The following is a 15,044-nucleotide window of genomic DNA, read 5'->3' as shown; positions in this document are numbered from 1 at the left end:
CCACGCTGGTGATGATACTATTAACTGAAGTCCATGCTGTGTTCAGACGTCCTTAGTTTTCGCCTGATGTCCCTTCTGTCCCAGCACCGCGTCCAGGGTGTCCGGGACACCATGTGACATTCAGCCGTCGCGTCCCCTTTGGCTTCTCTTGGCTGACAGTTTCCCAGGCTTGCTTTGTTTTTGATGACCTTGACAGCTTTGAGGACTTTTCAGGAATTTTCTGTCTCACAATTAGGGTTTGTCTGCTGTTCGTTCTCATGGCCGGACTGAGGCTATGGGTTTGGGAAGGAAGACCCCGGAGGGGGAGCGTCCTCAGCACATCACCTGCAGGGCACCTGCTACCAACACGTGCCATCACGGTGATGTGACCTCGACAGTGCGGCCCAGCCCGCTTACGAAGTGAGCATTAGGGTCCCCGGTCTTGCTTCTGCTGGTGTTACCGAATGGCGAGAGTTCTTTATGGATTTTGGGTACAAGTCCAATTTTCTCGATCTTCAAGAGCTAGCTTTGGTTTTCTTTTTCCCTTTTTCACTCATTTCTGCTCTGAACTTCGTTGCTTCCTTTCTTCTGCTTACTGTGGGTTTCATTTGCTGTTCTTTTCCTGGTTTCTGATGTTGGAAGCTGAGGCTAACATGTGAGACATTTCTTCTTTTTGAATAGGGGTGTTTAGGGACATGTTTCCCTCTAAACACCACGTTCATGAATCCCACAAATTTTGATGGATTTTTTTTTTTTTTTTTCATTTCCATTCTGTTCACAACACCTTCTAGATTCTCTTTAGACCCACGGGCTACTTCAGAGTGTGTTGTTTAGTTTCCAAATAAATACTTGGGGGGATTTTCCAGATGTCCTTTATTTCTCGTCCCACGCCACCGTGGCCACCGTGGTCAGAGAACGTATTCTGCGTGACTGGAATCTCCCACATTCATCGAGACTTGTCTTATGGCCCAGAATACGCTCTGCTTTGTGTGTGTCCCGCGTGTGTTTGGGAAGACCGTGTCCTGTATCGTCGGGAGTGCTCTCCAAATGCGAAAGCTCAGGTTCGCTGACAACGTGGGGAGTCTCGTGTACCCCACTGCTCTTCTGCCTGTTCCAGCAGCTACTGGGCGTCTCCGCTCCGACTCGTGGGTCTATCCGCCCGTTTTCGCGTATGTGTTTCGGAGCCCATACGAGTTGGGGAAGCAGGTGAGACGACCACCTCCTTTTAATGTGTCAGCATCTTTGTCACCGGGAGAGGATTTCCATCATCCCTGGTAACGTCCTCTGCTCTGCAATCTACTTTGTAGCCAGTCCAGCTTTCTTTTGATCAGTATTAGCACGCTTTATCTTTTCCATCTTTTTACTTTTACCATATTTATGTTTTTATATTTAAAGTGAGTTTCTTCCAGGGGCGCCTGGGTAGCTCATTTGGTTGAGCGTCCGACTTCGGCTCAGGTCACCATCTCGAAGTCTGTGAGTTCAAGCCCCGCGTCGGGCTCTGTGCTGACGGCTCAGAGCCTGGAGCCTGCTTCTGACTCTGTGTCTCCCTCTCTCTCTGCCCCTGCCCCGCTCATGCTCTCTCTCTCTGTCAAAAATAAATAAACATTTTTTAAAAATCTTAAATGAGTTTCTTCTAGGTAGCATAAGTTGGGTCTTGATTTTCTTTTTTTTTTTTTTTTTAAGTTTATTTATTTATTTTGAGAAACAGAGGGAGAGAGAGAATCCCAAGCAGACTCCGCATTGTCAGCACAGAGCCCGACATGGGGCTCGAACCCACAAACTGTGAGATCATGACCTGAACCAAAATCAAGAGTTGGACGTTCAACCAACTGAACCATCCAGGTGCCCCAAAAGTTTATTTATTTTTGAGAGACAGAGAAAATTAGAGTGCAAGCAGGGGAGGGGCAGAGAGAAGGAGACACAGAATCTGAAGCAGACTTCGGCCTCTGAGCCGTCAGCACAGAGCTCGACACGGGGCTCGAACCCACGGACTATGAGATCGTGACCTAAGCTGGAGTCAGACGCTCAACCCACTGAACCACCCAGGCGCCCTGACAACCTCTGCCTTTTAATGAGAGTGCTCCAATAGCCACAGCAGAAAAGGCCATGAACCCCACCGCATCTGTCAGAGCGGGGGGAAGGGACGGCCTTGGTTGGGGGCAAAATTACCCGCCGACTTACGTGTTCCTCTGGTCCTGCTTAACGAAGCCCCAGAATAAGACAAGAGAGAAACAAAGTGTCTCCAGAACTTGAGCACATCTGGAGCAAAGCTCGAGAACACATTTAGGAAAACAAAAACATCTAGCATGTAACAGGGTGAAACTCAGAAGGTCTGGCACCCAGAAAACAATCGGCAGACACGCCAGCAAGTGGGGCAGGGCAGCTCGTGACAGAGACACCACCCCAAACCCCGACGTGCCAACCACGTAAACGCACATGATGAGACATCCCGAGCAGCACAGAGTTAAGTGGCACATAACAAGCATGGAAAAGCATTAGTCAGTGAGAGAAAATTACCTAAAGCGTGTGACTCGTGAACACGGCAACTACGAGTCACGTGCTGAACGCTGTGTTCAGTAAGTGAAAGACGTTGAACGAAGACCAACTGGAAGGGAGAGCATTCCATCCATTCAAGCAGCTTCACAGAATCCCGTGTGGGGAGCGCGTGTGTGACGTCCATCACGGAGCGCTGTCGGGGACGAGGGCTTGTGTGATCTTTCGGGGGGGGGGGGACGCGTGTCGGAACAGGTGCGGCCGTGCACCTGCTCCTGCCACCTCGTGCTGGTGCCGGCAGGGACGAGCGGCTCCCCCAGAGACCCCTCCTCCCGAGCCGTGGCGCCAGCGCCTCCGACGACACACGAGTCACCTCTCGCGTGGCGCCTACCACTGCCGGGCGTGGTGTTTCACCCACTTTGCGCTCCCCCGTTTCCCACGCCGAACAGATGTTTCATCAACACAGACGCCGTCTCCGCGTCTGGCTCGCGGCAAATAGCGACGACACGACGGGGTGAAAGCGCGGGGATGTCCACGCATCGTGGTTCACGAGAGCAAAGCCCCGGGCCCGTGACGCACAACGCTTGTGTCGGGTAGGTCGATGGCGGTGAACCCGTGCGAGCTCACACCGGGCGTCCGGACACCGGGCAGGAGAACTCTGACCGTCCGTAAGCCACATGCCCTCACACTGATGGGTCGAACACGCGTGCCTGTGGACGGCCTTTCCAGACGGGAGGAAAGAAGTGTAAGAGTATCACCACACGAGGCGCGGCGGAACTGAGCGGAGGAGGCCCCGCCAGGACACGGATTCGGCAGCAGGAGCGGAGGGCCCGGCCTCGGGGACGCGGGGGCGCGGGCTGGGCGGGCTGAGGGCCGCACGAGGGGCACCGTGTTCCTCGCCCAGGGTCTGCCCCACCCGGTCATCTCCCCGGGGAAATCGAACCAGAGCCCCGCAGACTCGGGCGCTGGGGGCAGAGGCGACGGTCCAGCTGCAGACGGGGGTTAGGTGGGCACGGAAGGCCCCTCCCCAAGCCCCCGCCCCCTGCCCTGTTTGCAGACCCTGCCATCCAGCCACGCAGGGTGGGTTTTCGGAGAAGGGGGACCACAGCCCCAAACAAGACCTAAAGATAGTTCACCGCGTGTTTATTCCACAGGCAAGCCCAAAGTCCCACCCAGCAAAGTTCCCCATCAGGCTCTCTTACCTCACTCTGAATGCGCAGCCCAGGAATGCCTCCGCCGTGAAGACAGCTCCCAAGTCACAGGCAAGAGGGGCCCAGAGAACACGGACAGTACGGAGGGCAGGGCGACTCTCATTTTTATTTGTATTCTATGTATATATATATATATTTTTTTTGTTTGTTTGTTTGTTTGTTTAAGTCTATTTATTTACCTTGAGAGAGAGAGAGAGGGAGAAGAGCAGGGGCAGGGAGAGGGAGAGACAGAAAATCCCGAGCAGGCTCTGTACTGTCAGCGCAGAACCCAGTTCGGGCCTCAAACCCACGGACTCTGAGGTCATGACCTGAGCTGAAACCAAGTGTCGACGGAGCCCCCAGGCGCCCCGATAGGGAAACTCTTTAAAAAGGGGGGGGGGGGTAGTTTAGAACACACAAAAGAGCTCTTGGAAGCTAAATATAAATGTAGAAATTAAAAATGCAGTTCAAGGGCGTCTGGGGGGCGCTCCGTCGGGTGAGCCTCCGACTCTCGGTTTTGCCTCAGGTCCTGATCTCACAGTGTGTGAGGCTGCGAATCGGGCTCTGTGCCGACAGCTCGGAGCCTGCTTGGGATCCTGTCTCCCTCTCCCTCCCAAGCTCTCTCTTTCTCTCTCTCAAAAGGAATAAATAATCAACAAAACCCTGAAACTTCAGAATGCTAGTAAAACCTCTAGAGAGAGAGGAGATAAAAAGCAGGTCATGTAAAGAGCCCTGGAAACAGGAATAGCATCTGATGATTCAACAGCAACTTTAGAATCTGGAAGACAACAAAAAAATAACCTCACAATTTTTTTAAACTTTATTATTTTTGAGAGAGAAAGAGAGCAAGCGGGGGAGGGGCAGAGAGAGAGGGAGACAGGACCTGAAGCAGCAGTGAGCCCGACCCGGGGCTCGAACCCACGAACCGCGTCTGACTCTTGATTTCGGCCATGATCCCAGGGTCACGGGGTCGAGCCCCGAGTTGGACTCCGCACGGGGCACGGAGCCTGCCCACGATTCGCTCTCTCCCTCTCTCTCGCCGCTCCTCCCCTGCTCATGCGTGCAACACATACGTGCACTCTCTCAAAAAACTAAAGAAACAATTTAAAAACCAACTGCCAGTCACGTGTGAAGGCACAACACAGAGACTTCCTCCCTACGCACCCTGCCACAGAACGTTCCCGAGGACCCAGCCGTAAGAGAAGACAGGGGAATCCAGCCCATGCTGAGTGACAGCCTGGGCAAGAACCAGTGCTGACAGGAGCGGGACGTACCAGAGTCCTGGGGCAGCTGCACCAGAGGAGAGGAACAGCCAACCCTCCATCTGGAACCTTTGACCGCACGGACGGGCCGCGGTAAAGGGCTGCTGGCCGACGTGGGAAGCGTGAGAGACAGTCCGCAGAAACTTGGGCAAATGGAAACCAAGACACATGTTGGCTGCAGGGCAAGCCAAGGGCTTTATCACAAGAAAGAAGTGTTTGCACTGCCCTGCTCGGCTCGTCGGGGGGCACTACTTACATCGTCATCGTGACACCAGCCCCAGTGGCTGATACCGCCACGTGAGGAGCGTGGGGCAGGGGGTCTGGCAAGAGCTCAGTGCCCCCCATCCCGGAACGTCTGAGCTGGTCAGAATGAGCACAGGACCGAGAAACACACAAGGACCCCCGTGGGCGGTGGGGGCGGGGGACTCAAGGACAAACTCTTATTCAGTGTGGATCAGAATCACATCTTCCCGCACACCCCTGCCAGGATGGTGGGGGGAAGTCTGGCAAATGTTGACAAACAGCTCCTTGAACTTGGAGGGAAGTCTGTTCTGATTCTGAGCCCATCACGCCAAGGGCGGGTTTCTGTCTAAATCCGTCTGCGAATGAGCCAGACTTCCCCGAAACGTCCAGCTTCGACGCCTGTTGTAAGGAAACGGCAGTTACAGTGTTTCCTGATTAAACCACAGTCACCCTGAGCGGCTCTCTCCTCGAAGGCTTTGGTGCTAACCCGCTGACCCTCCCGGACTAGTTCTAAGAAACCCACCACGTAGAGCACTTTGCAGAGTGTTTTAAAATTAGAAGTAGAACTGAAGGCATCCCTCCTTGAAAAAATATTTTTAAATTAAGTAATGAGACATTCTAACAGAATTTTAAAGTAACATTGTATCTCGATTTTCCCTATCACTTCTTTATATTTTTCTGTATTATTTCAATTCCCTACCATAAGCATCCAGTTTCCTGTTAGAGAAATATGTACACATATCTTTTATAAAGTTGAACGTGGGGCGCCTGGGTGGCTCAGGTCATGATCTCATGGTTTGTGAGTCCGAGCCCCGCGTCGGGCTCTGTGCTGACAGCCCGACGGGGCTCGGAGCCTGGAGCCTGCTTCGGATTCTGTGTCTCCCTCTCTGCCCCTCCCCTGCTTGCACTCTCTCTCTCTCTCTCTCTCTCTCTCTCAAAAATAAATAAACATCGGGGCGCCTGGGTGGCTCAGTCGGTTAAGCGTCTGACTTCAGCTCAGGTCATGATCTCACAGTTCATGAGCTCGAGCCCTCAGTTGGGCTCAGTGCTGACAGCTCAGAGCCTGGAGCCTGCTTGGGATTCTGTGACTCCCTCTCTCTCTGCCCCTCCCTCCCCGCCTCAAAAATGAAAACGATGAAAAAAATTTTAAGTTGAATGCAAAGATCAAAATATTTCTTTTCTTTTTTTTTTAATTTTTTTTTGTCAACGTTTATTTATTTTTGGGACAGAGAGAGACAGAGCATGAACGGGGGAGGGGCAGAGGGAGAGGGAGACACAGAATCGGAAACAGGCTCCAGGCTCTGAGCCATCAGCCCAGAGCCCGACGCGGGGCTCGAACTCACGGACCGCGAGATCGTGACCTGGCTGAAGTCGGACGCTTAACCGACTGCGCCACCCAGGCGCCCCCAAAATATTTCTTATATGTTAAGAGGACATTCGGCAATACCAACTGCCCAGAACCAAATCGGACGGGAGGTGGGTGTGGACGGAGGCTGGGCCACAGGACTCCCGGACAGCACTGGCAAGGGCTCAGAATGCACAGTGTGGTTCCTGACGGTGACAATTAGAGCTGAAATAATGTTTTAAAAGGGCATGTAGGTTCCAAAACCCGCAGAAGGTTTTTAAAAAGAAACGTAAGTCCATATATTAAAATAAGTAAAACAGCTTAAAAAGGAGAAAGTTAGGATGACAGGCCGCATCAGTCATGCCAACTGTAACAAGGCACACGAAACGGGGGACGTTCCTGCCACAGCCAAGTCCTGGTCATGGGCTGCCTGCCCCCACTGCCCCGCCCCGTGGGGCACGCAGCCCTGCAGAGCCCCCTGAGGGGAGGGGCCGTCCCGGTGAAGGAACAAAGGAGAACTAAAGCCAGCTCCCACCTCAGCCCCTGGTCGAGGTCAGAATAACAAGCAAGGATGAACTGGGTGAAAGAAAGTTGGCTTCTGCACTGTCCTTGCTGGCAGGGGGTCCCCACCCCTCCAAGCCCTTGGTGGGAGGCCGGGCACAAGGCCCCGGGGCGGGGGGCCCTGTCTCACCCAGCCGCCCTGGGCTGGGTGGCCTTGCCTCAGGCACTGTGAGGTGCTGGGTGGAGGGTGACCCAGAGACCCCCAAGCAGGCCGGAGCCCTGCCCAGCCAAGTCACCGGTGCTGCCGTACTGAACGCACTTCCCTGATTTTCTGAGACGCCCCTCTTCTTCTTGTGCCCAAAACACCTCTCCTCTGCCTGTCAACTCCTTTCGTCAAAGGCTTTGCAAACCTTTAGTAGTGGTCTGAGGATTTTCCTCCTGCTGTTTGCAAAGTCCCCCTCCCCTCCCCTCCCCTCCCCTCAGGGACCATCAGATGCTCCTGCCCCCTGGGGAGGGGCCCCAGGGCCTGTGGAGCCAGACGCCAGGCCGGCCTTGGCTTTCTGGAGAGGACAAACAGAGACAGAAGCGAGATGAAAACGCCAATTAGTGAGCCCAAACAGAGCCAAGCGCCGGGACAGATGGCACGGCCGCGGCTCGAGGCTGGTTGTAATCTCCACGTATCTGCCCCTCCATTCAGCCACTCTGCCACTCACATGGCTGCCCCTTCACCAGGGCTGACAATGAGGCAGGACGCTGTGGCCACGGCCCTGGGGTCGCCGCCCTTGGCCCCTCGTCTGCTGAAGGGGACGAGGACCAGGGATGGGAGGCCTCCCCAGGCCCCCTCTCCTCCTGGCCTTGAGTCTCAGGGACCTCCCACGATGCTCCCAGCCTGGGAAGGGCGGGTCCCGCGGGGGGAGGCTGACTCCAGCCTGGGTCTGGGCCACTTGTTCTCTCTCACGGCCATGGACCAGGTACAAAGCCTGGAGTGGTAGTCCACGTTTCTGGAACCTTCCTTCTGAAGGGAAGCTAAGTGCAGGATGGTCCCGTGGCCCTGAGACCAGCAGCTCTGCTAAGGCTTCCCCAGGCCCACCCCTCCTCCTATACTCACCCCTGCACCTCCCTTCCCCCACCCCTCCCCCCTCCCCCCACCTCTCCCGGGGTTTCCCTGGGTCTGTGGTCCTTGCTTTTAAACCACTGGGGGCCAAACTGTGGAGGCAGAGGCCTGGGGCCAGCACGGCTTGGGGTGCATGCGGTGGGCAGCACCCTGCCCTCGAGAAGCCCACCACCCAGCCCAAGAAACAAGGCTCAGCACGGGGTCCGTCATTTCTGCCTGGACGAGGCCGCCGTGTCCTGAGGAAATCTTAGGAACTGCCAGCGGGGCCAGAAGGCACAGGTGTGAGCACTGCCCTGCCTGCAGGCTCTGTCAGAGCCCCTCCCATGGCTGCCGGACCGAGTCTCAACCCCCTGAGTCCCAGTCTGCAGGGGACTCGGCACTGAGCACCCAGCACCCACCATACGGCACCCTCAGCACCCAGATCCAGCACTCGGCACCGAGCACCCACCATACAGCACCCTCTGCGCCCAGACCCAGCACTCAGTTCTCTCAGCACCGAGCACACAACACCTAGCACCCTCAGAACTCGGCACATGGCACTTAGCACCTGACACAATACATGGCACCCAGCACTCAGAACCCGGCACCCCAAGCCCTCTGCTGGGCCCCAAGTGGCCACCTGACCTCAGCCCACCTCCTTAGTCTGGAGGTCACAGTTCATAGTCTGGCCCCTGGGACCAAAGGGGACCTAAAGAGTAGAACGGGGACTCTCCCTCAACCCTGTCAGGCTGTCCCTAAGAAAAGGAAGCCAGAGGTCCTGACTGATTTCTGCAAGGGTGGGAAGAACCATGTCCCCCCCACCGCCCCGTCCAGGGGGTGAGAAAAGTGAGAGCAACCCCAGGAAAGAGAGATTTGTACGACGCCTAAGCACACACAGGCCAGGAGGAAGGAGTGCGCGGACCCCAGCCAGCGGCCCCACCACCCCCTGGATGGTGCAGGGGTGCTCTGGGCGGCCGCCGGCCAAGAGCAGGAGTCTCAGGATGGCCCCGTCCCCCACCCCCCGCCCCACCTGATCCATTACGGCCCGGGCTTGGGTCTACCACGCCAGAGTCTCTGAAATCGGGTGGCCTTAGGGTCTGCCTGGACTTGATGCTCCTTCTGCTGGTTTGACGCCCCAGCGTTACACGTGCAGTGTTCCGGAGCCAGCCGAGCAGTCCCTGGTGTTAGTGCGAGATCACACGGGAGCTATTAAAACAAATGCTTTAATCCCAACCAGAATTTCTCGCCAACCAACAGGCAAAAAATAAATGCCTTTACCAGTTGAAGTGCATTTATATCCATTTTATTCCCACACCGGGGCAAAAGCTTTATAACTGAGCTGTAGCTCCATCAACCGGGACCATATTCTCCTGAGGGAAAGACTGTCCTTCATTGTTTTAGGGAGAAAAGGCCGGTTCTCTGATGTGCCTTCCAGCCTCTGACACACGTGGGGTAAGTGGTGTCTCTCCCGAGTGCAGGGAGGCAAGCTAGCGCTGGATTCAGCAGGGCACCTGGGAGGCCCGTTGTGAATGATGCTGGCGTTTCATCTTTGAGCCCTTGCTGGCTGCTTGCGGAGACCCCGGCTCTCAGGCGGGAGCCAGGGAAGGAGGAGGCGCCCCCGCGCTCGGAGGGCCGATGCTCTGGGGGCCTTACATCTGAAAATCAAGACTTCCCAAGGGGACGTGAGCCAGGTACCACGAGCTGCCTGCCCAGCGCCGTCCGCCTTGTCCGGAGGGGATGCGCCCGGCTCGGCCTCACCTTCGCAGACCCTTCTTGCCCGTGCCGCGCAAGAAACCTCTGCCAGATCCCATAAACACACCTGCCAAGCAGAACCCGGGCTTGCTCCCTGGGCCCCCCGCTGCTTCCTGCCCTGTCCCGTCGCTGTGGCTGTGACCGGGAGCACCGGCAGCCACTTGGCGCCCTGAGAAGCAGGCTAAGCACGAAAGCCCAGGGCAGCTCACCGCTGACAGCGGCACAGGGGGAGCCGAAGCCGGGCCCAGATGGCACCACGGAGCAGCTGAGCCACCGCCTGACACCTCTCTGTGTGGGGGAAACAAACGTCGTCTGCTTCTCTACTGTGGGTCAAAAGCGTCTTCCCCAACGAGGTAGCGCTTCCCTCCCAGCCTGCCCCTCCCCTGCGGCCCCGCTTGGCCTGTGGCTCCGCCATCCTCCCGGAGGCCCCGGCCGCCCCCGGTAGCCTGCCAGCAGCGCAGTCCCAGGCCCAGACCAGACAGACCGGTGGGCGAGCCGACGGGACCAGCCCTGCCCTCAGGACCCGGGTTTGGGACAGGATGGGGATGCCTGGCCTCTCCCTCAGTGTAGGGCCCCGTGGGCGTGCTGGGGGTCCGGACAGGACCACCTGGGATCTCAGGGCTGTCTCTGCAGCTCTGACGCGAGGTCCTAGGAGGCAAGGTGAAGGAGAGTCTGGGAAAGAGCTATTTCTGACCTGCAAAGACCTCAGGCCCCCTGACGCCAGGTCCCCGAAGCAGCTGCAGGCACACACAGGCCTCAGCTGGGAGTCACGGAGCTAGCAGTGGAAGATGGGAGCTCGGGCCGGTTGACAGAAGCAGGGGCCAAACAAGGGAGGAGACCCCCCCCCAAAGCGCCCCTGGAGGCGGGGGAAGGCACCAGCACTGAGGGCGGGGCTCCCAGCTCCCAGAGGGAGACTCACCCCACCGCAGCCCCACCCCGTCTTGTGCCATCGATGAGGCAGGTGGGCGCTGCCCTGTTTTCTCTAGCGTCTGACCCTGGCAGCCTCGACAGATCCGGGGACTGATCCCCACGAGACCCCCAAGAGGGCGCCCCAACAGGGAGCAAAGAGCCCACCACCCACGGGGTGCGGAGGCCCTCGAGGTTCTCCCTGGGGTATGTGTCTGTGAGAGGCTGTTCTGTCCACGGAGGGCTGGGTGACCGAGGTTCATCCTCCTCCCATACGCCCGCAGTCTTGCCCGACAGAGAGACATGCGCTCGGACATGCGTTCATTCCCTCGCCCTCACCCTCCTCAATACACCAGACCACAGGCCCTCCGCCCTCCTACGCACCAAGACTGGACAGCCTCTCAGCCAAGCCCAGGCCAGGCTCTCCCCCCACAGGATGGCCCCAGGCCCCAGGCCCCAGGCCCCTGCAGCCGTGGGCCACTGGAGAGCTCAGGGCAGAACTGTGCTTGGTGAGAAGACCCCGCCCCTTGGGGCTTGGTCGCTCTTGTCCTGTAACATTCTCCTTCCAATCTCCTGCTGTCTTCCACACCTGTTCTAACCCCTACAGCCCCTGGGCCTTTGCACGTGCTGTGTCCCCATCTCATCTGCACATCCTTAAATCCCACCTCAGATGTCCTCTCCTCCGTGAAGCCCTCCCCTGTCCCCGCACCATCCCCAAGGACCCGAGCACGCTCTGGACACAAAATATGCCATACTAAGGCAGATCAACAGGATAGCCAGCGTTGAAGACCAGTTGTCAGGGCCAAAATAGTCACGCTGTACCTGATTTGGCGTGATGAGGGTCTACAACCAACCACACTACACTGACAGCTGCCCACGCTCTCATCCACCGTGTAAATGTAGCTGCGGGGCCATTTGCCACTTCCTGGCCTTGGGAGAAAACCATTTTTGCAAATGATGCCCTTGAGGGTCCTGAGCCCCAGGTCCGAGTATGTGTGGCCCAAGCACCTGGCCCCAGTTCCAGGCCACTTTGCCACCATCTCCAGTCCACCACTTGAGATGCCGCCCCAGACTTTGCATTAAATCTGGGGGGTGTCTTGATGGATCTTGGGGCAGCCCCAGAACATAAAAGCCTCCAGGATATTTTCTTAGTGAGAACAAATTTGCCAACAGCTGGACACTTTCTTCACCAATTTGGCCCCAAGGGACTTCTCATCAGCCAGCCCTGCATGCCCATGGCGCCTACAGCCCTCTGCCTCAGTGTTCTGCCTCAGCAGAACAGTGTCCAGGGGGACCACGTCTGAGTTTGAAGTAACCTAAAGCGCCCACTAGTCACCCCACAAAGAGCTCAGGCCCTAAGAGCAGATGCCCCACGGGCCCCACCCTCTCAGGCTGCATCTCAAGAGAGAGCCACCATGCAAAACCCTCCCGTGTCCATCCAGGGGCCCAGGGACTGGAGTGCCTGGGCAGATCCTGCCATCTCAGGGGAAGGAGCCCTGGGAGCCACTGTCCCCTCCTCCGTGGTCCATACCTGTCTACCTGCCCGCAGAGAAGGAGCTGGGCACCAGGCGTCTGTGAGGTCACTGGTCAGTGCTGATGGCTTTGCTGGGACGCGACAGGACAGGACACTTGTGCTCACCCACGGTGGTTCTAAGGACAGCCCCACTCCCACCCGCCGGGCCCCCTCCCCCTCACTGCCCAGGGCAGCCCCTAGCAACTCCTAGCCACCTTCCTCCCCCTTCTCTTCCTTCCTGTGGCAGGTGGTCTGTGCCCTGCTCCCAGGTGGCCCCGTGGGCCCCAGGCAGTCAGTGGAGGAGAACGCCCCCAGCAAGGGTCACATAGCAACTGTAGTAGCAGAACCAGAAGCCCACTGGCTGGGCTCGGCGTCAACAGGGGCTGGGCCGCAGGGACCGGGCAGCATCAGACGTCAACAGGGGCTTACAGGAAAGGCCGGGGTCGCCTGGGCTTTCGCCACCGTCCAAACGGCATCCGAGGTCCTTTGGGACCAGCAGCCCCTGAACTCTGGACTGTCACTCAGTTCATCAGACCCTGAGCCCCAGCGTGGACAAGGCCCTACAGAAACAGCCGTGCCCTTGCTGTCAACTCCCTGCTGCTCTGTCTGTCTGACACTAGATTCCGGAGTCCTGTGGTTGCCATTCCTCCCAGGCAGTCACCTTGAAGCCTCTGTCCCCGGCAAAGACTCCAAGAGATGCCTGGTCAGGAAGACGCAGCAGCCCAGGGGGCTGCAGACAGCCTCAGGTGACCACAGCTTAACTGGGCTTCGTGGAGTCCTCCCACCAGTGCGGCTGAGTGTGGCCTGCCACCACAGGGCTCCCTCCAGACCCTCATCTCCTTCCTCCCTCCTGCTAGGGCTCTCTCTGCACGTGCAGGTGATGTGGCCTCTGCACTTCTAGCCCTGACTCGATTCCTTAGTTGGCTTCTGACCCGGCTCTGTCCCTATGTATCTCTCCGCCACGCACCCCGCACTCCCGTCTCTCGTCCCGGTTCCCTGGGCTCCTCAGTGTTCATCTCAGTGTGCCCTGTCTTTTCCCCTTGGCTGTTCTGTTCCAATTCTCCATGCCCCCAAGAGGCTGCCTGTGCCTGAACTCCAGCCTTGCGCCTCTGTCTCTCTCTTGCCTTCATCTCCCTCCAGCCTGCTCCATTTCTGGGGTCTGCCTCTTTCTGAATGGTTTCCTGGGTGTATCCCACTGGGTCTGTCTCTCTTGGAACACTTCTGGCGTCTGTCTCTGTGCCTCTGTCTGAATGCGCTCATCCCGAGAGACCAAAATGATGTCTGCCCGGGGGAGAGAAAGCGCAGAAACAGAACACAAGGTCTCGCCCTGGACATCAGGCGGCGCTCAACCTCAGTACCGCAGGGAAGGTGAACGCCGAGCCAGCACTGGGCTGGGACACCCTGTCCGTGGCCACCAAGAGGGTGCCCCGAGGCACCTCCGCTGCCTGCCCCCCCCCCGCCCCCCGCTGCCAAGCACCCACTTGGCCCTGAGAAGCCTGCCCCGTCGCCGCTGCAGGAAAAACTCTGGGCTGACATGGAACAAAGGGAATCCAGGCTGGCAATTACACAGCTAATTTCAGCCATGTAGACAGCCAGATCAGATATTCCAGTGTTCTTACAAACCCACCTCAGGGCCTGAATTAGCCACCTAATTAATTATCTGTAGCAGTCTGGGACTGGCTGGGTGGAACTTGGATTGCTCCTGGTGCCAGGGTGCTGGCTTGTCCCTGAATCACGTCCCGGTGACGTAATCATTATAATTAGACTCAACCTGCAGCCTCTCCTTGACCACAAAATCCTAAGAAATGTGGCCCCGGGCCAGGCCCGAATGTCTATTTACTTAACTTGTGGTGAGCAGAAAGGCAGCCCACCCAGGGGCCCCTGTCCTGGGCTTCACGGCACTGTGCCGTCCTGCACCTCAGTGCTGCCGCAATAGCCCCACTGGCTCCCCTCCTCCAAAAACACGGTCCTGATTCCTCCCGCCACTGCAGATGCGTCACCTGACTCAACGCCAGGCTGTGAATGGCACCGGGTCAGGGTGTGGCCCACAGAGGCCACCAAAGGAAGACATCCGGAAATGGCACAGGCAGGTGCTGGGCACAGGCTCCCATCCCAGAGAGCTCTGGGGAGCTGGCGCTGCACCAGGACAGCTGGGGCCTACTGGCTGGGCCCCTCAGGCCCCGCTGAACCAGACTGCTCTACCAGGAAGCACCTGTGCCAGTGTGGACTTCACCGCCCTGCCCACCTCCTGGGCCAGGGTGTCTGGCCACAAAGATGGTCTTTTGAACCCGGTAGGCACAGGATTCCCTTCGGATAAGAGTCAGCAGTGGTAGAAGGGTAGTCCCCTCCCCCAACACACACACACACGCACACACACACACACACAAACACACAGCTGCACTGCCTCCGGGGAACGGGCCAGGGCCCTACCAGCGATCCTGGCCTCTTCTCTTGTCCCTGAGCTCAGCAGCCCAGGCTCCCTGCACATGCTGCTGCCCCCACCCTGGTGAGACCCTCAGGGTGCACATCCAGCTCGGGATCCCCCCCCCCCCACCTGCTGCAGTCACCCTGTAGCGCCCCATGGCTTTGCCCACCAAGAACAAAGGGCCTGTGGGGGCCACCAGACCCTGACAGTTAGGACTGGCTGTTGGTGCCCGTGAAATCCACACTGGGCTGGGCCTTCCCCCCAAGGTCCAGGGAGGGTGCTGCTGTTTAACCCTTGACCCCATTCTCAGCACTGTCTGGTGGGCTCTGCCCTGACCACAGC

The 15,044-nt window shown here is 57.8% G+C and overlaps 1 protein-coding gene across 3 annotated transcripts in view; it reads right to left on the bottom strand.

Moving 5' to 3' along the window:
* Window positions 1-15,044, bottom strand: part of CPLX1 (complexin 1) — a 43,249-nt gene that overhangs the window by 26,344 nt on the left and 1,861 nt on the right. For 2 of the 3 annotated variants that reach the window (XM_045474894.1, XM_045474893.1), the window contains exon 1: window positions 2,497-2,674. The exons of the other annotated variant lie outside the window; for it this stretch is intronic. In XM_045474894.1, the coding sequence (XP_045330850.1) occupies window positions 2,497-2,659 (163 nt within the window). In that variant the 5' untranslated portion in view covers window positions 2,660-2,674. Of the gene's footprint in view, window positions 1-2,496; window positions 2,675-15,044 lie in introns of those variants that run through there. 3 annotated transcript variants of the gene reach the window in all.

The sequence above is a fragment of the Leopardus geoffroyi genome, chromosome B1 (genome assembly GCF_018350155.1).
Source record: "Leopardus geoffroyi isolate Oge1 chromosome B1, O.geoffroyi_Oge1_pat1.0, whole genome shotgun sequence".
Taxonomy (NCBI): Eukaryota; Metazoa; Chordata; class Mammalia; order Carnivora; family Felidae; genus Leopardus; species Leopardus geoffroyi.
The sequence above is the reverse complement of the archived record's forward strand: the minus strand, read 5'-3'. Positions and strand labels throughout refer to the sequence as shown.